The sequence below is a fragment of the Peromyscus eremicus genome, chromosome 5 (genome assembly GCF_949786415.1).
Source record: "Peromyscus eremicus chromosome 5, PerEre_H2_v1, whole genome shotgun sequence".
Lineage (NCBI taxonomy): Eukaryota > Metazoa > Chordata > Mammalia > Rodentia > Cricetidae > Peromyscus > Peromyscus eremicus.
In genome coordinates this window covers 95,083,974-95,108,083 of record NC_081420.1, presented here as the reverse complement: position 1 = coordinate 95,108,083, position 24,110 = coordinate 95,083,974, and the positions used below count along the sequence as shown (strand labels likewise).

General features: G+C 39.0%; 1 protein-coding gene across 6 annotated transcripts in view; it reads left to right on the top strand.

Moving 5' to 3' along the window:
* The window catches only part of Cntnap4 (contactin associated protein family member 4), a 279,704-nt gene extending 270,269 nt beyond the window's left edge, over positions 1 to 9,435 (top strand). For 5 of the 6 annotated variants that reach the window (XM_059262549.1, XM_059262550.1, XM_059262553.1 and 2 more), the window contains 3 exons: positions 2,361 to 2,579; positions 2,889 to 2,960; positions 9,242 to 9,435. In XM_059262549.1, the coding sequence (XP_059118532.1) occupies positions 2,361 to 2,579; positions 2,889 to 2,960; positions 9,242 to 9,435 (485 nt within the window). The remainder of the gene's footprint in view (positions 1 to 2,360; positions 2,580 to 2,888; positions 2,961 to 9,241) is intronic. The other variant, XM_059262551.1, reaches the window with a different exon arrangement.
* The last annotated feature ends 14,675 nt before the right edge of the window (positions 9,436 to 24,110 follow it).

Here is a 24,110-nt window from a genome sequence, read left to right as displayed (position 1 = left end):
ATTAAGATGATCCCCCATGAATGTGCACCTAGATTAACTTGATCTAGATAATCTCTCATTGAGACTCTCTTCACAGGTGATTCTTAAGTTGTGTCAACTTGACAAACCATCACAAGAGTCAGCGAAATATTTCTGGAGCGCATGATCTTCTGTGTGAGCCACAGAATGATAAATCCTCAATGGTATCCTTATCTAGGGAGGAGAGCCATCAGGTCACAGCCTCCTGAGGCAGAATATTCAGGCCCCGATACCTGTCCCAAGTCTGTTACTGCACCAGGAGTGTGTGGATAGCAGCTGGATTCCTTTTGCTTCTGTCCTTATTCAGAGAGTTAGATCTGTTGAGCCTTTTCACCGCTACTGTTAAGGTCTCCCAGGTTAATGAACAGAGGATTTTAAGTATGGCTAATTAAGAATGAGATGATGAACTCTTCTGGAAATGATTAAAGGCCATAACCAAAAAGCGATGCCGTGTCCCTAATCTCCAGGCTTCTTTTTATAGAGAATGAGTCTCATAATAGGAAACCTTTCATCAATGTTATTTTTTATCATTAGATATAAAATGTGAATGAAAATGGAGCCAAAAGAAAATGTTCTTCAGAAACCTAGCTATTACAAGAAAGGACAGGCTCAGAATTGAGATGCCTGGAGTTACTTAAAAAATAGTGTTCAAGCCCAGCTCTCCCTCAAAACAACAACAACAAAAGACATTGCCAGAGTTATTAGTACAGTGAAGGAAAGAATGAACTATGAAGTGATTTATGAGCAAAAGGAGCTTGTGATTTGGGGGTCCAACTGGTCTGGGGTTTAGAATATAATGTCAATAACCCCGTAACTCCAGACAACTCATCAGTAACAATTCTGGGCCCAAGTCTTACATCCGTGCAGCAGCAATAAAATATTCCTGTGGCTACCATAACATTTAGATAATAAAATGAAAATCTCTTAAAACAGTGTGCTGCACACATATTCACCCAACAAATACCTAATATCCATTATACACTTAAAAGAAAAATGCACATCTTTATGCACACATGTGTGATGTAAGGGAAGATAATGATGCAATTTTACCACCCTGTTGGATGGATGAACATATCATAATCTGATGATCTTTGTACTTTAATACACTACAGTAAAAGCTAGGTGTGGTATATGTCTGTGATCACAGTACTTGGGAAATTGGGGCTGGAGTATCAGGAATTTGAGGTCATCCAAAGTTACATAGTGTTCGAGGCTAGTCTGCTCTATGTAAGATCTTGTCTCAAAAAACTAAATCAAACTAAACCACACCACACCAAACCAAACACAAAAACAGCTCTATAATAAATTCCCTTTGTTTCAATTTAATTCTTGTAAAAACAACTGCTATCTATGTTACATTCTTTGTTATTAAATTATGAATTAATATTTTGACATTCGAACTAATCTCTGCCCCATAGTAGACTTATTTTAACATGAGAGGAGAAGTTACCTACCTATAGAGGTCACAAAGGTATTTCTATATAACAGGGTATCATTGGGACAGAAAACAATGAGATATTAGGTTCCTAGTAAGGAGACACCCCAATACTTTTGGAGTTTGGCCTCTATAATTGCTGGTACTAGTAGTCTCCTGGAATGTTCAGATGCAATCATGAGGCATCAGAAAGCTTTCAACAGAAGGACCTTGTTGGGTTGGGCAATTGATAGGGGAGGTCCAGAGGTCAATTCTCCCTCCAGTTTCTGTTACTTTCTTGGCTCAAATCTCAAAAGCTGAGCAGAGCTAATCTCTAAACCTAGGATACATCTCTTGATATTGATTGCACACAATAAATATAGTTTGATCTGTTCTAGAATGTCAATAGCTAAGATGTGCCAGTTGGGAGGATTGTTGCCTAGCATGCGCAAAGTCCTAGGTTTGATCCTCATTAATGAGTAAAACCAGGCACGGTGGTATACTCCTGTAATCCCAGCACTTGGGAGGTAGAGGCAGGAGAATCAGAATTTCAAGGTCATCCTTGATAACATATGGAGGTTGAGACAAATCTGGACTACATGAGACTGTCTCAAAGGAGGAAAAAAACATTAAATCTTTTGACCCCTCATTAGTTCATAGTTTCATCCATTGTTAAGGCTGTTTTAATCATCTGCAGAGAGTACAGTGTTCTTAATGAGCCATACTTGCAAACTTTCTTTGTTAACCTTGAAGTCGCAACACTATTTACAGAAAGACTTGCAGACCCAATTCTTTCAACAGAGACAGAAGACAGAGTTAGCAGTTGGACATGTCTTGCTGTTCTATTCACAGATGCAAGGTATTGCATGCCTGCTTCACTGTCTTGCATCTTTAGCACTCTTAACCATGTTGTGGTGTTTCTTTGTAGAGTACAGTGATGTTGACCAGGAGACGGCACTGGCTGCGTCCCATGGCTTCACAGGCTGCCTCTCTGCAGTGCAGTTCAGCCATGTGGCACCTTTGAAGGCTGCTTTGCACCCTAGTCACCAAGCCCCTGTCACTGTGACAGGGCATGTAACAGAGTCCAGCTGTGTGGCCCCTGCTGGCACCGATGCCACATCTAGAGAAAGGACACATTCATTTGCAGGTAACTTAAGACTCTCACCTTCCTCTGTCACAAATGGACAGGATTTTGAAAACGTCCTAATTTTGTTGTTCTTCTCAAGATGGCTTCTGGGAGTGGCTTTTGTTTAATCTTCAGGCTTCTTCTTCATCACTGCTTTTCTGGAGTCTCGATTTCTCATTCATTTACAGTTGACATTGTTAAAATTGAAAATCACAGGGTTCTCATGTTCACCTCTATTGTTCTGTTCTGGTTTAAAACTGATAAATTCTTCAGAATGTCCTCCTGCTGCTTGGATGCATCACCCTGTCTGTTTCTGTGCTTTAACTGTAGATCATTCTGGAACAATGGACGACAGAGAACCTCTCACACATGCAATCAAAAGTGATTCTGCAGTAATTGGAGGTAACTGGAAAGCATGGGTGTACATATTTTGGTGGAGTCTTATTACTATTACTAATAATACTGACTATAAGCCTTAGAAAACTATCTACAATGAATCTACATGTTTTCACTGGGGATGTAGTTAAGTGGTAGCATGCCTGTCCAACAAGCATGAGATCTTAGGGTCAATTCCCAGAATGGGGAGAGGAGTTTACATATCTTTTTATTTTTTAAATTTTGTATTGATTCTTTGTGAACTTTACATCATGCACCTCAATCCCACTCCTCTCCCCATTCCTCCACCCTTGCAACCTCCCCCAAAAGAAGACAAAAAATAATAATAATAAAAAGTTAAAACAACAACAACAAAACTCTCGCTATGGAAGCTTCAGTGCGTCTGTCACCCAGTATTCCCTTTTGTACATTTTACAAATGTGCATTGCAATGAGTCCTTGGTCTGGTTCAAGGCCTCTGGCTTCTGCTACACTGTTGATACTGGATCCTCACTGGGACTCCTCTTAGATATCCTCTTGTTGCCCTGTGTCATGGAGATCCTGCAGCTTTGGTTCTGCAGAGTTCCCCTTCACATACTTCAGCTGTTTTTAGATGGGGTAGATGTTGGGGTGGGCCAGTTCAAAGCCCTGGATCTGGACCTGGGTGGTAGTTGAATTGGTCAGCCCACCCACTCTTCTGTGCCTGCACCACCAGGACCAGCACTGCCCTGGCAAGAGGCAGAGTCAGCTTACCTGAGTGCTATAGCCAGCAAAGAGTGGGGCTGGCACTCGTGTGTTCATGCCCTTTGAGGCAGCACTCCAGGGCCCATGCCACCAGGGCCCACTCTACTGTCCTGCCCAGGCAAGGTGGTGGTGGGGCTCTCCCTCCTGAGTGCTGTAGTCAGCAAGGGGTGGAGCCAGCTCTGCATAGCCCTTGGACATCAACATGGCCCCAGGTAGCAGCCTAGACCAGGAACTTCCACATGACCTTTGGTGGTAACATGGGCCATGGAGACCAGGGTCTTCTGCCTGACCTTTGGTGGTAACATTGGTCCATAGACATGACCCAGACCTCTGCTGCTACAGGGCCATGGGGTTCACATATCTTAATTGCCATACAATGAATCTCACTGTTTTTAAAATTTTTATTCTTTGCGATGCATACATGAATATAATGAATTTTGATCATATTCATTCTCTGTTACCCTCTCTTATTCCTCCCATTCCCTCTGAACCCGTCTACTTCCCTGTTCTACTTTCATGGCTTTTGTTTGGTGTGACCCACATCCTTTGAGTTTAATTAGGTTACTTGCATGAACACAGATGGGAGGTTATCTAGTAGGACATGGGCAATCTACCATCAGCTACACTGCTGAAGAAAACAACTCCTCTATTCTCAGCATGCTTTAACTGCCAATAACGCTGAGGAAGGGGTGGAGCCTCTTGGCTGTCTCCTGTCCATGATGGAATGTTGACAGACCTGCTCTTGTGCACACCTTCCCAGGCACTGAACTTGAACAAAGGATGGTTTACAACTTTTACTGGGATGGTCTCATAGAATCTTCCCAAATTCCTAGCTTTCTTGGAATTTCTCTGTGTAAATAGGATAATCTCACTAAAGCATCACACTCCAAGATCAGTTTTGCTAAGCTATGTAAAAAAGAACAGTATTTAGCTTAAAGATGGCCATCTGCAAGGCATAGGAACTACTGGATGCATTTATTTTCTTAGACATATCATTGCTTCTTCGAAGGCTCACATCAAAGTAGGAAAAAGAACTTAGATTAACATTAGAAATATGCACTGTGTGTTTCTTTAATGCTTAAAATAGATGTTTCATCATTTAGATGTGCCTATAAAAGAATACTATCAGTTATTATCAAATATTAGGTTAATAGATTAAAAGTGGTTCTTAGTAATATTAAGTTGCAGAATACACACCAAAACTTAAAAAGTATCTTTAATGCGACAGCATCTTCTTGGAGGTATATGTTATTCAAAACCAAATTCAGAACTAAAGCTTTTCTTCCTGATTAATGCTCTTCAGAGGCTGTTAATCAGAGGACTGAAATGTTAAGTGCCTTAACATTGCTCTGCACTCGAATATCATATGGATGCATAAAATAAATAACTATTCAGACTTACATCCAGATAAAGTGATTACTCATACACTTGAGAAACTTTTATGTGGACTTCATACTGGTTCCATTTACTTTTGTGTTTTAAATAATTTAATTTACTTTTTTTTGGGGGGGGAAGTTTCGAGACAGGGTTTCTCTGTGTAGCTTTGCGCCTTTCCTGGGACTCACTTGGTAGCCCAGGCTGGCCTCGAACTCACAGAGATCCGCCTGCCTCTGCCTCCCGAGTGCTGGGATTAAAGGCATGTGCCACCACCGCCCGGCCTTAATTTACTTTTTAATCGTGTGTGTGTGTGTGTGTGTGTGTGTGTGTGTGTGTGTGTGTGTGTGAATGTGCACATGAGTGAAGTTGCCAGTGCTGGTTGGTTTTGTCAACCACACAAACCTAGCCATATTTGGGAAGAGGGACTCTTAATTGAGAAAATGCTTTCATAAGATCAGTCTACAGTCAACTTTGTAGTGCATGATCTTTACTGGTGATTGATTTGGGTAGGTTCATCCTGTAAAGCAAGGTGCCACCCCTTGGCAGGTGGTCCTGAGTTACATAAGAAAGCAGGCTGAGCAAACCAGGGGAGCCAGCTGGTAAACAGCATTCTTCCTGGCCTCTGCACTAGTGCCTCCAGTTTCTGGCCTTGAATTCCTGCCCTGACTGCTCTTAGTGATGGAATGTGACCTTGTCAGATTGAAATAAACCCTTTCCTCCCCATGTTGCTTTGGCGTTTTATCACAGCAATAGAAACCTAACTAAGACAATGCCCATAGAGACCAGAAGAGGGATCCCCTGAAGCTGGGTTATAAGCAAATATGAGAGCTTAGAACTGAACTCAAGTCTTCAGTAAGAGCAGTGCATGTTCTTAACTACTGGGGCATCTTCCTAGCCTCCTGCCTTTTAAAGATTTTACTTTTAATTTTGGCTTTAATTGTGTGTGTGTGTGTGTGTGTGTGTGTGTGTGTGTGTGTGTGTGTGTATGTCTGTGTGTGAATAGTTTGATGTCTTGGGCTGTTGCTCATCTATTCATGAACTTTATCCAGCAGATATACCGTTTTTATAGATGGTGAACAATGGTTAAAGTGTCTCTCATTGTTATTTCTAACCTTCTCCCCTTAAATTAAATATCTATAAGTTAAAGGTATATGAAATAGAATTCTTATTTACAAACAAAGCAATCCCCCCCCCTTTTTTTGGCTTGATTAGTTTAATCTTAAGTTTAGGTAGTTATTGGAATAGTCTAATGGAAACATACAGTAAAACCCTATTGAAAGTTATGAGATCTGTTCATAACTTTTAAAGTTCAACAGGTTCAACATTTCAAAGTAGGATTCCTGCTTAGGCAAAATGACTCAGTCAGTGCTCTTCTTGCCTAGCTCACACATGCACAGGGCAGAGAGAGAGCGAGCACAAGGCAGGTTTGCCCCTCAAGGCTCACCAGGGTCCATGAAACCAGTATGCCTTCTGGTTTTGAACTCTTTGGGGACTGAGCTTTGGTAGCAGAGTAGCTGGGAATGGCCCTGTAAACTCCAAAGATCTCATGCTAACTGTGTGCAGTTTGTCTGCTCATTCACAGCATAGAGCCCTCCACTGTGGTTCTCTGTCTGGTAGTACCAAGGTAGGATTTTATCCCATTGCTGTGCTAATCATAAATCATACCTAGTGTGTAACCACAGTTGATGCACTCACACATTTTCCAGAGGAGATAATCCTCTTGTGTTCTCAGCTGTTGATAACCATCCTCTTTGTTTATAAACAAAGTAAGTAGTATGAGAGAGGAGGATAGATCTAGTGAGATGTTTTAAAATGATAATGCAGATATGGAATGTTTCAAGCCAGACTCTGAGGATAAAGATATACCATTTCAGACAGATAGAAATCTGTGTATGTTTCCTCCAAGAACACATCTGCATGGTGCTTTGTGTACAACAGGACAGAACACAGTCGTTTATTTTATTTATTATGAATATATTAAATTGCTTCTTTGGGGGACTGGTAACAGGTTAAATTCAAGGTGTGTGCCTTGGACATAAAGACAATGGCATGGAACTTGACCCAAATTGTAAGAAATAAATCACATACTCACAGAAAAAAAAGTCAGGGACCATCCCTGATACAGATCATCTGGATGTTCCTTCTAGGCTAATATTATGGTGATATTCATTTTTGTAGTTAAAGTAGTACTCTCTTCAACATATATTATTTTTTTTTACATTGTAGTCATTCAGAAACCCCTTCTCAGAGATAGAAACTTTATAAAATAATTGAACTAACTATAACAACTCAATTAATTGTTTTTTACAGGGATGATGGACAAAATATATAACAACACATGAATATCCTGATTAAAATTGGTTATTAATGTGGTTAAGTAGCCATACCCATTAGTAAAATTACCAAATGCATATTAGAATCATTACTATCTTTCTTGGGTAAGCCTGACCTATGCAAAAAATTGGCTCAGCAGCAGCAGCATTATCATTGTTCACGAAGACTCTGCTTAGTGAATCTTACTGAAACTTCCAATTCCCTTCATGTTTTGATTTAATTTCATTACACACACCTACATTTATTTATATGGGATGAAGTCTTAGGGCTTGGGATGTAGCTTAGCTGGTAGAATACTTTATGCACTATACATAAAGTTCTGTCTATGTAACAGCAGAAACCAGGTACGGCTCTGTACACGACTGATCCTATATTCAGGAGATGGAGACAAGATTACCAGAAGTTCAAGGTCATCCACAGCATCTTAGCAAGTTCAAAGCCTACACAAGACCCTGACTCAAGGAAAAAAAGCATAAACAAAATAGTGTGGGGTCTCAGTTTTGCTAAGCCAAATTCTATCCACAGTGTTATTTTAATAATTCTATTTTTTGTAAAGAATCTACATTCATCTATTAATGTCCTCATGATAATCTTAAAGAAACTATTAAAAATCATAATGAAAAATAATAATTTTTCATAATTCTATTTGTTATTTGACTTTTTGAACTTTATCAATAGTAGGAAATACCATTAGATGTTTTTCTTGAGTAACAGATTTACTTCATTCAGTTTAGAGAGAACTGCCAAACACAGATATTTGAACAATTATAATTTTCTTAGTAGTTGACCTTTTATATAAAAATGGTATGATTCATGACTCAAATGTTTGCAGAGTGCATTTTCTGGGGTCAAACATCACCCTTCAGTGTGCACCAGGCATGCTTGATGTATGTTTTCTGTTTCAATACACAACCCATTAGAAAGACTTGTAGTCAAGGGTCAAGACTTAATGAAATGAATAATTTTTACTGTTGCATGGAGGGCATCCTTAGATAAGATTGGCTTTTGCCTATCAGTACAATGTCTTCCACTCCACAAATGTAATAACTAGTACTACAATTTGGTGTCCTGGTCTTCATTTGTGCTAACCACTGAAATTTTCCTTACCTTCATTATATACCATTAGTGAAAATTTTACCACCACAAAAAAAGCACCTTACACCTACGATGGAACAGTAAATTTCACTCTATGGGTCCTCATTCCAGTGTGTCTTGAGGAATATCCAGGGTTCATACTCTGCTTCAAGGATCTCATGTCACTCTAGAGTTGATAACCATGGTCACAGCTAAGAATTATAGTGCTTAAAATATTTACATAGAATCCAAAGTTTCAAAATTCAGTATGCCTCATGCAGAAAGATTTTACATATTTACATACCCATATCTACATTTTATTATTAACACTATTCATGTATATAGCATACTCCTACTCTTTAACAGTTGATTGAAAAATCAATTTCATTGACATTGTTACATATTTAATTATAAAACACAATCCCTTTACTGCATTATGCTTAACTATAATTTCAAAAATAATTAAAATGTCTTCATGTCTAATTATGAAGCAACACTTGGTCATAGAATGTGTAAGTAATGTTCCTGATGAATAGGAACACATGAAGCAGATCCAGTATAATGCATATTTAGGATAAATGGAAGAGACCCCATGAAATTGATGGACTCCCTAAATAAACTTTATTATGATACTGCTTTAATCAGAAACATGAGAGGTTTTCTTGTTTCTAATTTATGTCATGTAGAGGGTTGACTTCAACAGAAAATAGGACTAATTAAGCAGTGAACTTGATGTGGTGTCTATTCTGACTGGGTATTTCTTTTCTCTTCTCTCACTAGGTCTGATAGCTGTTGTGATCTTTATCTTGCTTTGCGTCTCTGCCATAGCTGTTCGCATTTATCAACAGAAAAGGTTATACAAAAGAAATGAGGCAAAAAGGTCAGAGAACGTAGACAGTGCTGAGGCTGTTTTGAAAAGTGAGCTTCATATCCAAAATGCAGTCGGTGAAAATCAGAAAGAGTACTTCTTCTGATTGGCAGTGATCCTCTAATTTGCAAGGATGAGTTTATTTTAACAACCAGGGGCTCTCGGTGGACAAGAACTGCTCTAACCCTGACCACACAGGCGATGGATCTGCAGCACGGCCATCTTGCCATGTTCAGGCTCGGGATGGCTCCAGGCAGCCTCCTCCAGTGATGTGCTTCTAGCCATCATTCTACTTAAGAAAGGAGCTAGCTGTTGGTGTCCCTTTCCATCTTCTGCACACGATCAAAGCCAAGTTTAACTCACTTCACAACTACGGTTTTTAAATGTGGAAACTGTAGCTCTTCTCTTCACTCTGTAATTCATAAATTTTGTTAGAGGTAAGAAATCAAAATTGGACTATAATGGCCTTGCTTTACCTGAGACCACATGTTCTGTTTGCTTTTGACTTCCCACAGTGTTGTTCATGAGCCTGGAAATGCTTCTGAGATCCTGTATGGCTGGTGTTCGCATCTTCAACGGCCAAAAGTCTATACATAAAGCTCCCGCCTTTCTCTGTATTACATTCAATACATCAATAGTCTGAGAAAATGTTTTCTTGTCTTTGGCTTGTTTGTATTGCTCTTTTTCTATTTGACTCTTTCTGATACTTTTTAATGTATTTCGTTTTGAGTGTCTAACTTGCAATTACTATATAAAAAGACTCGGAAAGTATGGTGGTTGTCAATATGTGATGTCATGCTTCGACAGACAGTTTCTTACCATTGTTTGATGATGACTGGTTAAGAACCTGAGCAACTGTAATTTCCCAAAGACTGTACAACGTTTTCCATTAAACTTGTCCTAGCACAGCAAAAAATATTTTAATTGCAACTGTATTACCTCAATTATATTTCAGAGCCTATTTTCCCCAAACCTTAAACCAGTTGTTTCTTAGGTTTATGTTTTTCTAAAGGTTATTACTAAGTTTTCTTTGATCTCCCATGAGGATTTTCCATGAAGTATCCTCTTATATGTTAGAAAAGAAGGGGATAACATCAAGTGTAGAGCCCCCCTCTTCATTCTAATATACAGTTATGCCACTGACATGAGTTTTGCTGTGCACTAACCTCTAATATATGTATCCTGCAATCTGAGTTGGAACACGGCTTCTGTTTTGCAGACAGTAGATAAAGTACCAACGGATGCTCACTCTCTTATTAGACCTACACTCAAGCAGTCATTCTAATCATTTCCCATGTAGGATGATTAAGGCCTCAAAAATGCCTGAGATCAATATAATATACTCACTAGTCTATGGTGATTAGAGTGTATATATACAATGGGAGGTGGAAGCATAATTCTTAACTCCATGAAACTGTAACAATAATGAACTTTAAGGCCAAGCGAACAAGATAATTGCAGGGAACTATCTTTGAAGTCCACAAGCCAATTAAATAACAAAAGCACTTTGCAATCCATGGTCACACCTTCAGGCGCCTCCAAAGTAAAATTTCAATTCCCTGTTTTGTTTGTTTTTTTTATATATATATAAAAGAAAACTTGGAAATATATGAGCTCAGCATCACTAGCATCTTATTTTTCATGTTGATTCTTCTTACAAAATCTGCTTTTGTTTTCCCAAAGCATGAGGTCCACATTATTGTTTCTGTAAATACCTGACTAAATCTTAAAGGACCTGAATTGACAAAGGACCCATGTTGCTAAATAGCATCTGTATATGTGTGCACATGTACACACACACACACACACACACACACACACACACACACACACACACAGAGAGCTCTGTGGTGACACGAGAAGCATTTAAACTAGAATCTGTATCATTTGATCTAAAGAGCACGGCCATTAATTATCACAGCTTGGAATTCTTTAAAGGTTTGTGTTTTATTTAGTAGCAGTACTGACTTCCCTGATAGCTGAAATGTGGACACATAGATGGTGAAGCTGCGTAGTCTTCTGTGGTCCATACTGCAAGAGACTAAAATAGGATGGCATCAAATTGCATTGGTACCTTATATGCCATGGCTTGGATTTCCTGGTTTGTAATAAATTTCTTCCCTTTTCTTTAATAAAATTTTTAAAATAAAATGCAGAATATACCTTAAGAGATAATGTATATAAGTTTTAAATTAGGGAATTATATTGGATTTCTTTTTCTTAAGAAAGTAAAAAAAAATACGTAGCTATATGCCTTATTGGTGTATGCATGAATATGTGTAGTGTGTTTAACCTTTTTTTGACAGATTTCTGTGATTTTTGGTAACTATCAAATTGCTACTATCCTTTATTTTTTTAAGACAAATTTTAATTACTTTGTGTATGTGTGTGTGTGTGTGTGTGTGTGTGTGTGTGTGTGTGTGTGTATGTGTGAGATGTGCATTTCAGAGGAAAACTTGTGGGAGTTGGTTCTCTTCTTCCATCATAAAGGATCTGGAAATTGACCTTGGGTTGTGTACCTGCCAGCCAATGCTCCAGCCCCGTTTGTTTCTCCTTGAAAGGAGTCAAAAATGAAAAATAGAAAGATGATTGTCAATGTTAATGATTCGATTTTCAGTATCTTTTCAGTCTTTCCTGAGAACAATGACCTGGTTGTTCATGAGAAAGGTTTCTGCACACTTCAGCTAGATGATGTCCTTTCACTGTCTTTTCCTCTTCTCCAGAGAGTTTGGCAAATGCCCACAGTGTACATGAAGAGATATTGTATAGAGAATATAGTGTACTCCTCTCTGATTTTAAAAATCATCTAAAAACTGGGCGTGGCAGTGCACTATTAATCTCAACACTTAGAGGCAGAGGCAGCAGATTTGCTGCAATTTCAAGGTCAGATTGGATTTACATAGATGCCCTGTCTCAAAAACCAAACCACACCCAAACCAAAACAAAAAGTACTAAAAGCAAACCACATTCTCCTCAAGAAAACCGCAAATAACAAAACCACCACAACAAAAACAAAAAACAAAAAACAAAAAAATTCACCAAATACCGAGTTTTAGCACTCTGATTACAGACTGGAGTATGGATGGCATTAAAGAGCTTCTTCAACAAAATGAATGGGTCCATCAGTGACAAACAATATTTTAATTATGTAAGAAACGTCATGAAAATAACCCTTTTTCAGTCTAGAACATAGCTCAGTTTTAAAGTCCATTTCCAAGTGTTGCTTTCAAAACTGTTTTTTTTTTTTTAAATATCCTTAAGATGTTCAAACAAATACACAAACAAAGACAGGATGATGCAGAAGATAGGCAGGCAAAACCCACAGGGAAGGAGATCATTGAAACAGATTGTTCATTGGATGGTTCTGTCTTTGGAAATAACAGCATTCCTCATGGGATCAGAGGAGCACAGACCCTGCTTAAAGTGTGGACAGCTCAGCTTCACAGACAAGAAGTCCAAGTCACAATATGTGAAATGGTATTCCCAGGAGGACAATAGCAGTGTGTCCACCATTAAGCTGTGACTAAATCATCTGTTTTCTATAGAGTTGATCTTAGGGTTCCCAGGATCTGGATAGCGACAGTTATTGCATGGTGCAGAGAAACCTGGAGCATTTCCATAGCTCCCTTGTCAAGAGTGACTATAGATCTTAGATCTTATCCATCACCTATTTTTAATGAACATCCACTGTTATTTGACAAATAATTGTCCTTGATAGATTTGGTTTTCTCCCTAACACTATTAATTTCAGGGTCCTTGAGTCCAGGACAGACAATTATAATTGGAACTTATTTTTATTGGCTGTGTGCACATATTCATGTTTGTGGATGTGCAAGTGTATGAACGTGGGTGGAGGACAGGGCACTACTGTAAGTGCTGTCTTCAGGAAGGCCATCCATATCCTTAGAGAGAGGATCTCATTGGCTTTGGAGCTGAAGCTGAGTGGGAAGGGTATATTGACTGGCCAGAGCACCCCAGTCATCCCGCCCTCTCTCTTTCCCATGCTGGGATTCCATGTGTGCGTTTATGTACCCAGCACTTTAAGTCCATATGCTTACAAGGCAAGGGCTTTGCCGACCAAGCCAGTCCTAGAGTATTCTATGTAGACTTTGCGAAAGCTATAACATGAGTTATAGCTGACCTATTGAATCATCAGATATGGACTTCCTGTTAGAAAGATGAATTAGACACACCCTAAACTGAAACATGTTCAGTTGAAGATTGGCTTTCAAATCCTTGTGTCAGCTGCATGATGACTCCATCACACATTTTCAGGATGTCCTGCCTGCCCTCCACTTTTTTCAAAGTATGGATGGTAGTGTGGAAGCAGGGAAGAAAAACATCTAGAAGCTGAGTGTTTCCACAGTGGGATGTGTGTGGCTGAGGAACACTCATGCATCTACAAAGGAACAGGAAGTGGGAAAAATAACATGACAAAGTCTGGAGAAACATGCTAAGGAGTTTGGACAGTTGGCTCATCAGAGGCGCTCCCTGGAGCTCAATTTTAAAGATTCTCCCAAAAAAATACATCTGAACTCTGATTTGTATGGCTTCCCCAGTGCAATGTTTTTAAAATCATTTTCCTGTCTTTTACCACCATACTTAAATCATTATAAAATGCACAATTGTATTTTAAAAAATCAAACAGTTTAACAAATTTTTATAAAGGAAAATAGTGCTCCCTTGCCCATCTCCTCTCCTCATCTGTTTCAGCTCCTTTAATTGTCTCCCTTTAACTCTCTCTATGCCTATAAATAACATGCTATCACAGGATGGCTTCTTTGGAAAGTGAATTTTTAGACAGAAATTGCCACTTATAAAGGTTATTAGGTATTATGTAATACACACAGGAGGTGTGCTGATGTAAGATGGGGAACTTGGGCTGGGCTGCCATAACGATAAGGGATTAGCTGGCCCTACTAACATTACCCTTTGGAGGTATTCTGAGTTGAGGGAAAGGACTGAACATTGACATTACAGTAATGAGCAGATGACTGGTGGTGTCTGTGTGCTGATGATCGTGAGCTTGGACTGGTGCCTCTTTGCAGCTTAGGCTGTTCTTGAAGAGTGAAGACAAACTCGCTCAGTTGACATTTGGCTTTCACATCCATGTAGCAGCTAAAAGATGACTCCAGCCGATGTCTTCAGCATGTCCTATCTGTTCTCCAGATCATAGAGTGATGGCAAAGAAGAAAAAAAACTCAGAAGCTGAATGTTTTGGTGGGAGGATATGTATGCCTTAAGACCTGAAATGGAGGTACCAGGACCGTTTTTCCCCCAGCACTGTTAAGATCTTTCTGCTTCAGACATGACTTCTGGAAGCAGCTTCTTCAGTACTCAGGTGAATCTCTTTTCCTGAGGAAAACATGCAAGAGATAAGAAGATGGACCAGGGTCCTGCCTCCACAGATGACTGTAACTGTTACTCATCTTCCTCCTGCTACACCATCCTTGCCAGGATCCCAACATCAACTGACAACACTTCACAGAACTGGCACTCCAGTTCTGTTATGCTCCTGAATTTCTTCAATGAGATATTCTGATGGGATTGGTTTAGAAAAGATAGATGTTTAGATCAACAGCCACATTTGTGTATTTTTCAGGCCATATAATTAATATATTCTAACAAAAGTATTGTATCTGACAGAGCAGTCACAACTGAGGCTTGCACATGCTTGCCTTAGTGGTACCTTGCTATCATTTCCAGCATGTTCTGGAACAAGATCAGTGAGCTGATTGGAGCTACCATGAGGTCTCTAAATGTTTAATCCCTTAAGGATAGCACTAGACATCAACCCTTTTCCTAGCATAGATGTTCTATGTAGGCCAGTGGGACAGTAGGTGATTGTTTTCAGAGAATTCTGCTTGGACTGTTTCTGTGACAGACATCAATCATTTCAATAGTTTAAGGACTGAAGTGGTGAAGATACCAACATTAGGTATGTCAATTCCACTTATACATTTGTAGACCAGGGGAATAACTGCTGATAAGTCCATTGGCTAGACCTAAGTCATTTATTCCTGGTCCCAATATAAATGGACTTTGTGCATCTGTGGGTATGTGTATGGATGCACATGTGTGTGCAGTAACATAGGCATGTGACCGTGTTCTTGTGGATGCCAGAAAGAGCTTCAGATGCCATCCCTTGGGTAATTCCCATAATTTTTTCTTTTATTGAAAAGAGATTTTTCATACAGTGTATTCTGATTATAGTTTTCCCTCCTCCTATTCTTTCCATTTCCTTCCCACCTTCCCTTTCATCTAAATTCAAATGAGCAGCCATCTAAAGAATAATATTAAAATAAATAAAAACCATAAAATCAGAATATGACAAAACAAACAAGAAGAGGAGCCAAAGGAGAAACACAAGAAACACATATAATGCTGAGACACACATGTTCACACACTCAGAAATCCCATTAAAATCCCAAACCAGAAGTCATAATATATACACAATGAACCTATAAGGTAAAAAACAAACAAACAAACAAAAATACCCTGACAACATTAATAAAACAAAGAACCTCCAAAAATGGTATTGAATCATTTTTTATTGTTGTTGTTGGCCATATACTGCTGGGCATGGAGTCTATCCCCAAGAGTGGATTTTTTCCCCCAGTGAGAACCCCTTGGAGAAACTAATTTTTCATTTGCAAGTGGCTATAGGGATGAAGGTGTGTGTCCACTTCTCCATTCAGCTCTAGGACCCCATCTAGTGCAGACCTGCACAGGTCCTATGCATTCAGGCTCTCTCACTAGCCTGGAACTCACAAAGAAGGCTAGCCCTGCTGATCACCAGTTTCTAGGGAATCTGTCCTTCTCCATCTTGGTACCACTGAGGTTCTGAGCTCAAGCCACCACATCCAGCTTTATGTAGTGTGGATTGATCTCAGGTCCCTGGACTGCTCCCTGTCCCCGATTTTGCTTTTAAGGAAAGAGTAAATCTGTAATCAGATGCAGTATACAATGTCTCTATTCTCTTTGTCTACACCATGTCCAGTTGTTGAGGGGCATGGGAGTTGTACCCTTTGGAAAGAACTGAGAACTCACTAACATGTATACTTAGCATCATGGTAGGGTCCTTCCACTTGAAGGCTTGGTTTCTTCTTCAGTCAGTAGATTCTAGGTTGCGAAATTGATAGTATTTCCATTTTGGCCATACATACTTATAGTGCCAGTGATTGGAGGCTGAAACCAAATGATCATGAATTCAAAGTCAGCCTGGGTTAAATGTTGACTTCTGAGGCAGCCTGAGCTTTTTAATTAGAGCTTATATAAAAACACATGCATAAAATAATGAATGAATAAAAAATGAAGAATGAAGGCTCATGTTCAGAGTTAAGTGATTATGGAGTTTTTAAATGAAAATTTCATACAAAACTTTGGGGGTAGATTATTGCTCAGAGAGTAAAACTCTTTCTGTGCATGTGTGAGAACCCGAGTTAGCACATCTGAACCTGCGTAAAACCAGGTGTGGAATGCATTTCAATCACCATTTTGCTCGCACAGATGCCCTCTAGACAGGGATCCTGCTGCACACAATGACAAACTGCAAAAAAGAGAATCTGCCCAAGAATAGGTAGAAAACAAAGACCAGCACCCAAGGTTGTTCTGTAAGCTCCATGTCTATCCGGTCAGGCATGTGCCCACTCTCACAGACATATGTACCACCTCCCCAACACACTCAAAAATGGTGTATGATATAGAAAACTTACAAGGATGATATATTATTGACACTAAATCTCATAGATTCAGCAAATATCGCAGTAATATTTTCTATAGCAGAGTAATCCAGCTTAGGGTAAAATGTCACATCCATTTTTCTGTGTTACAAGTAGCTGCTTTTCAGACTTGTGTGACCCTGACATTGTATGAAGGTTGTGGGCCACTATTGTAATTCAGATAGGACACTGAAGACTTGAGAGATTTCTTCTTTGAGCCAAGGACAAATGCCAGGCTTCTTTTTGGATAAATTAATCTTTAACACAGTCCAATTTCTTTCTTTCTTTCTAGAAGTGTAGTCAGAAGGTTTTTCCAGTCCTGCCTGGCCCTGCAGCCCTGTTCCTCTGGTTCCACCCAGTCCCAGGGTCCCTCAGGTGCTTATAAAATAATCATTCAGAGGCTTATATTAATTACCAATTGTATGGCCTATGGCAGGCTTCTTATAACTTAACCCATTCTATTAATCTATAAGTTGCCATGTGGCTGTGGCATTACTGGTCTGCTGGCATCTTGCTGCTCCTTTGGCAGCAGATCTTAAGTTTCCCTTCTGTCTACTTTACATTTTCCTCTAAGTTTTGGGAGAGATTTTTTTTTTTTACTCTGTCCAGTGTCTCTATGGACAGACTAGTCTGGGCTCTTATATTTTACATTAAGCTTTTTATTGAAAAAAAATGCACTTCCAGTTCCTGGTTTATTTAACATATGCATCATTTTTTTTCTTTTAAAAGTATTATTAATTCTTTGGGAATTTTGTTCAATGTATTTTGGTCATATTCATTCCCACAACCCTAATTCTTTCTAGATCCACCCCACTTCCCTGTGCACCCAACTTTTTGTCTATTTTCGTTTTAACCCATTAATGTAGCTAGAGTTTTCCTGCCTGGCCCACAGTCAAATCTCTGTCACCCGCCAGTCCCACAGCTGCTCAGACCCAACCAAGTAAACACAGAGACTTATATGGCTTACAAACCATATGGCCGTGACAGGCTTCTTGCTAACTGTTCTTATATCTTAAATCAACACATTTCTATTAATCTATACCTTGCCACATGGCTCATGGCTTCCCGGCATCTTCACATGTTGCTTGTCATGGCAGCAGCTGACAGTGTCTCTCCGACTCAGCCTTCCACTTCCCAGAATTCTTCTCCTCCTTGTCCTGCCTATACTTCCTTCTGCCTGGCTACTGGCCAATCAGTGTTTTATTTATTAACCAATCAGAGCAACACATTTGACATACAGAACATCCCACAGCACATTAAGACCAATTTGTGCTGCCCAAATATTATTGGATACATGGTCTCTCACTGGATTGTGGTTGATTTACCAGAGCTACATTTCTGGATAAAACTGTCTCTCTTTCTCCCAGTAGCTGAAAATAACCTACAGCACCATGGCCAGGATTAGGACTGTGTGCCCAAGTCCATGCTGGGAATTATTCTGGTTTGAACTTGGGCATGCCTTTTGCATGCTATCACAACCACTTTATGTGTGCAGTGTCCCTGCTGTGTTCAGAGGACACTGTTTCTTTGGAGTCATCCACTACTTCTGCCTCTTGGACTCTTAATGGAACCTCCTCCTGGATGTTCTGTAAACCTTGGGAGGAGGAGGTGCCATATGTGTGTGCTTTAGAGCTGAGCACTTTGCCCTCTCTTATTTCCTATGCTTTGGCCAAATATGAGTCTCTGTAATAGTCACTGTCTACTACAAATAGAAGCTTCTCAGCTGAGGGGTGAGAGATGCACTAATTATGGGTATAATTATAAGGCATTAGGAGTTGGTTTAATACTCTGTGCCCACTTAGCAGAGTAGGACACCTACTAAATAGAATACCTTAGTAGTAAGTGTTCCTTTCTGTTAATTTTTTAAAAATCATATCAGCTCTTCAAAAAATATTTTCCTGCTCAAACGCTATCTTACCCCCCAAACTCCAGTCTCCTCTTTTGGTGGGAATGGTTATTATTTTTTTTTATATATTTCTTTCATAGCAAGGACCATTCAGGTATCAGATGTGTTTGTTGATTATTTCATGGGAGTGAGGAACTTTACACTGGCTTATAATCTGTATTTTAGATGGCAGTTTCTGGAAGTGACCACTTTAGGAAGAGTTTCTAATTCTCACTATCCCAGCAAGATTAGCAAATAAGCAAGGTACTCATCCGACTAGTCCCAGTGGTCTGATTGGCCCTGCTACTCAGCATTGGGATCACAAGCACATGCTTGCCACACCAGGGTTTTCTTAGTTTGCTTTTGTTTTGTTTTATGGGTTGTGGTGATCAAATTCAGATCCTCATGCTTTCAAGACAAGTGCTTTACTGACTGAGGCATCATCTCAGCACACTTTACTACTTTTTATATTGATGCTGTAACAAGTTCTGACAGCATAATGATTTTCCACTGGATGGATTTCTCATCTTGTAAGTCTACAGTTAAGAACTCCACAGCATGTCTCCTTGGGATAAGGCCAAGGCGTGGTAGAAAACTCAAGAGAATCTGTCCTCTTGCCTTTCCAGCTTATTTTGTTCATTGCCTACAACCATTCTCACAGTCCCTACTTTCTTGTCAAGGACAGAGGCAGCAATTCCAGTCCTTCTCAAATCACTTTATTCTGAGACTTCCCTTCCCCGAACCTTCTGATTACACTGACCCCACAATTCATTCAATCACATAATCCAGGATAGTTTTCCTACCTCGAAGTCATGGAATCCATATCCTGCATTTTCTGGGCTACCTGGATTTCCTTTGCTCTGTAAGGCGACACACTCATGTAGTGGGGACTGGATTCTGAACAGCTCGGTGGACATGATGCTGTATTTCCACTTCTTAGAATCTGCTTGTCTAGCTGGTCTTGATATCTTTAATCCCAGGATTTTTTTTTGGGGGGGGGGCTGATCTTTACTAGAAAGAAATCTGTATTCTCATACTCCTTTCACTGAACACAATGTTTTACAAATTTATCCACAAACCCTTGCACGCTGTTGGTAGAATATAAATTACTTCAGCCATTATAGAAAACAGTATAGTGGTTCCACAAAAAATTAAAAGTGGAACTAACATATGATGCAGAAGTGTAAGTACTGTGCACAAAATCTACTGATTTTTAATAAGCCTGTCCCTTTATTCTGGAGTCAGATGTATTATGTTGAATCCATTTCTTTGTATATATTGGCCTTAGTTTCCTTACAATGATCACATTTAAATAGTAAATCAGCCACAAAGCAACTTCACTTCCTCCCATAGCTAGCATCTGTCTAATCCTTCCCTCTAGAGGTCTCTTGTGAAAAGAACGGGAACTTCAATAACTTGACTCATGCTTTTCCTCTTTGAAAATTAGAAGTGCAAACCATGCTTTTTTTTTCAAAGCCATTAAGTCATTAATTTTTATTTTATCAGGCTTGGAGCAAGGAAGACCTATTCTTATCACATTTTTTTTGTAACATGCCAGACTAATTTGTGTTTGCTTTTAATAAAATTATTTCCTTATTTCGTGCATTGATGCTAGACATGCCTTTACACCCGTTGAACCAACACATCTGCTTCCAAGCTGCCCGTGTAATAAATTTTCTGGTAAATTATGTTTCTGTTGAATGAATTCATGTTTTTTATTCAAAATAAGCTGTTATAAATGATTCATGTCTCCCTACATTTTCAACAGGAACAAATTAATTTTTTAATTGAGCTCTGAAATGACCTGTTCTTCCCAAATGCATATTAAAAGAAGATGATTACAAATGGCTGTCAGGATAGAATGAGACTTTGTAATAACTTTTTTCATTTGCTGAGGATATTTGGCCAACTTTTCTTAGTAGAAATTTATGGCACTTGATGAATAATTGGAAAGGAACATCTTCTGGAAAAAGATTATGGTTATGTGAAAGAAAATGAGCCAGAGATAGAAAAAAAAAAAAGCATTCTGTTTCCCAGATAAAATACTGAACAAAAATATTTTAAATTAAGTGCATCTTACGTTAAGAAATGTTGGTGACAATGTTGATATTTTTACATGCTTATTTATTGAGATTTATTTTACATTTTGATTATGTATGTCTGTGGAGGTGGATGGGCGTGGGGTGGTGGGTTTGTGCATGTGAGTTCAATGGCCCACAGAGGACAGAAGAGGGCATCAAATCACCTGGAACTGAAGTCAAAGAAGGTTGTAAACTGCCTAATGTGAGTGCTGGGAACCAAACTACAGTCTTTGGCATGACCAGTGTGTGCTCTTAATTGCTTGGTCACCCTCCAGCCTCTTACCTATTTATTTACATTAAAAAGTTGCACACACACACACACATACACACACACAAACACACACACACTCTCTCTCTCTCTCTCTATATATATATACAATATAAGGTTTTAAAGAATGTATACATTATATTACATACATAATAGAATGATTGTAACTACTGAGATATGTATCTCATATAGATTTTTATGATGGTACTTCTTTAATTTCACTTAGTATTTTTAAGGAGTGTTATATATTATTAACTGTGGTCATCAGGCAGTACCTAAGATCTCTTGAATTTATTTCTCTTGTTTAGCTAAAAATGTGTATTCTTTTTTTTTAAATCTTGTATGTGTATTCTTTTTTAATTTTATTTTATAATTTAATTTAATTTTACATATCAGCCACAGATTCCTTTGTTCTCCTGTGGTGGTATTGTGTTCCCCAAAATATTGTGCACCCTAATAAACTTATCTGGGATCAGAGACAGAACAGCCACTAGATAAAAATGCTAGAAAATGGTGGCACTCACACCTTTAATCCTAGCACTCCAGAGGTAGAAATCCCTCTGGATCTCTGTGAGTTCAAGGCCACATTGGAAATGGCCAGGCGTGATGACACACACCTTTAATCCCAGGGAGTGAGGCAGAAAGCAGAAAGATATATAAGGTGTGAGGACCAGAAACTAGCAGCATTTGGCCTGGTTAAGCATTTGGCTGGTTAAGCTTTCAGGCTTCTAGCAGCAGTTCAGCTGAGACCCATTCTGGATGAGGACTCAGAGGCTTCCAGTCTGAGGAAACAAGACCAGCTGAGGATCCGGCGAGGTGAGGTAGCTGTGGCTTGTTCTGGTTCTCTGGTCTTCCAGTTCACCCCAATACCTGGCTCAGGTTTGATTTTATTAATAAGAACTTTCAAGGTTCCTGCTACATTCTCCTCCCTCCCACACCCCCACACCTTCCCCCAGCCCATCCTCCATTCCCATCTCCTCCAGGGCAAAGAATCCCCTGAGGATTGAGTTCAACTTGGTAGATTCATTCCAGGCAGGTCCAGTCCCCTCCTCCCAGGCTGATCCCAGCTGGATCAAAATGTGTATTCTTTAACCAATATTTTTTTACCTTTATCTTCTTATCCCCGCTGGCCTCCAGTAACTGCCATTCTATGCTCTACTTCCAGGCATTCAGCTTTCATAGATTCTGTTGGGAGTGAGATTCTGAAAGAGTGTTCTGGTCTTTCTGTATCTGCTTTATTTCACTTAATAGGATATTTTATAGATTTATCTATGAGCCTTTGCACACTCTTGGTAGAATATAAATTTGTATAGTCTCTGTAGAAAATAGGAGAGCAATTCCTCAAAACATTAAAAATCAAACTACCATATGATCCAGAAATCTCACACCTGTGTTTATGTCCAAAGAGAATGAAATCAGTAGGACAAAGAAAGATTGGCAACATGATTCATAACAACCAAGGAATGGAATCTATTTAAGTGTGCCTATCAATAGATGAATGGATAAAAACCATGTGATGATTGCTTTTGAATGGCATCACAATTTCTGTCTACATAACTCTTCCATCTTTGATTTGTACAAAAGAAGAAAATCTTTCATTTTTCCTGATGTCTTCCTTAGTAGAGATTTAACACACTTTGGCTTTATCATGGTTGGGATTTTATGATGTATGAAATTGATACAGTGTTCAAATGCCTCTAAAAATTTTTTCATGGCAATTCATCCCTTTCTGTCTGCTTCCATCATAAAATTGAGGCTTAGACATGGAAGTCAAACTACAAAAATAACACAAACATCTTTTGCTGTATAATTTTAAGGAAAACATTTTTCTTACATTATTAACATTGTACACATGTAATTGCAACTAATTTGAAAAAACAGATTGTAGTGTACACACGTACACACACACACATTTTTCCATATAGATGGTTAACATTAGTGCAACAGGAATGAGAAAACATGTAGAATCTCCCTCTGAGGTCTAGGTAGTTTTATGAAAGGAAGACAGACCTCAGTCTAATTCATAACGCTTTTAGGTGCTAGCTGTCCCTTCAACATTCAATGAAAAATAGGTTGAGCTCATATTTCAAGATTAGAGGAAGTTAGACCTTTGAAATGGATTCTGTTCTTTCCAGCTCTTTGGGAGGCCCTTAAAGAAGGGTGTCACACCAACATACAGTGTTCCTTATAATTTATTTCAACTAATTGATCTACATTGAACCATTTCACTTAATGTCAAAACTAGTATAAGCTGAGGATATCATTTCTCTTCTTCTATAACTAACCAATTCTGACTATGCCTCAGGTTTACTCTTCATTCACCAAACACAATAAAAGATCAAACTACAGCACTTAAGACAAAAGTTATGGAAATATTTAGAAAAAATAGAAACTACTAAGGTAAGGAAAAATGGGGTTCAATTGGCTATCAATAATCATACCTCCTAATCTCCCCATGCCACTCCAATTTCTGCCTTGTTTTTTTTTCCTGCTTTTCTTCTACCCCAGCATGGTGTGAACATTTCTTCAATTCATATCTCCAAAGGCTACAGTTTCAGGGAATGACCACTCCTTGCCAACACCTGATTCTTTCCATCCTGGGGTGAATAACAAACATAGTTTTTAGTGGAAATCATTATAGTCATAGGAGAGAGCTAACTCCCTTTTTATGGCCAGTGTGGTTAAGTGCTCAACAGTGCTTTTCCCACAGCATGGAAGATCTGTCATTGCAGAGGACCAGGTGGCAGGTTTGATTATCTACTTGAAGGCATACTGTAGACCTACTACTGGGTCTTTGTAAATATTAATCTCATCTTTCATGTTTAT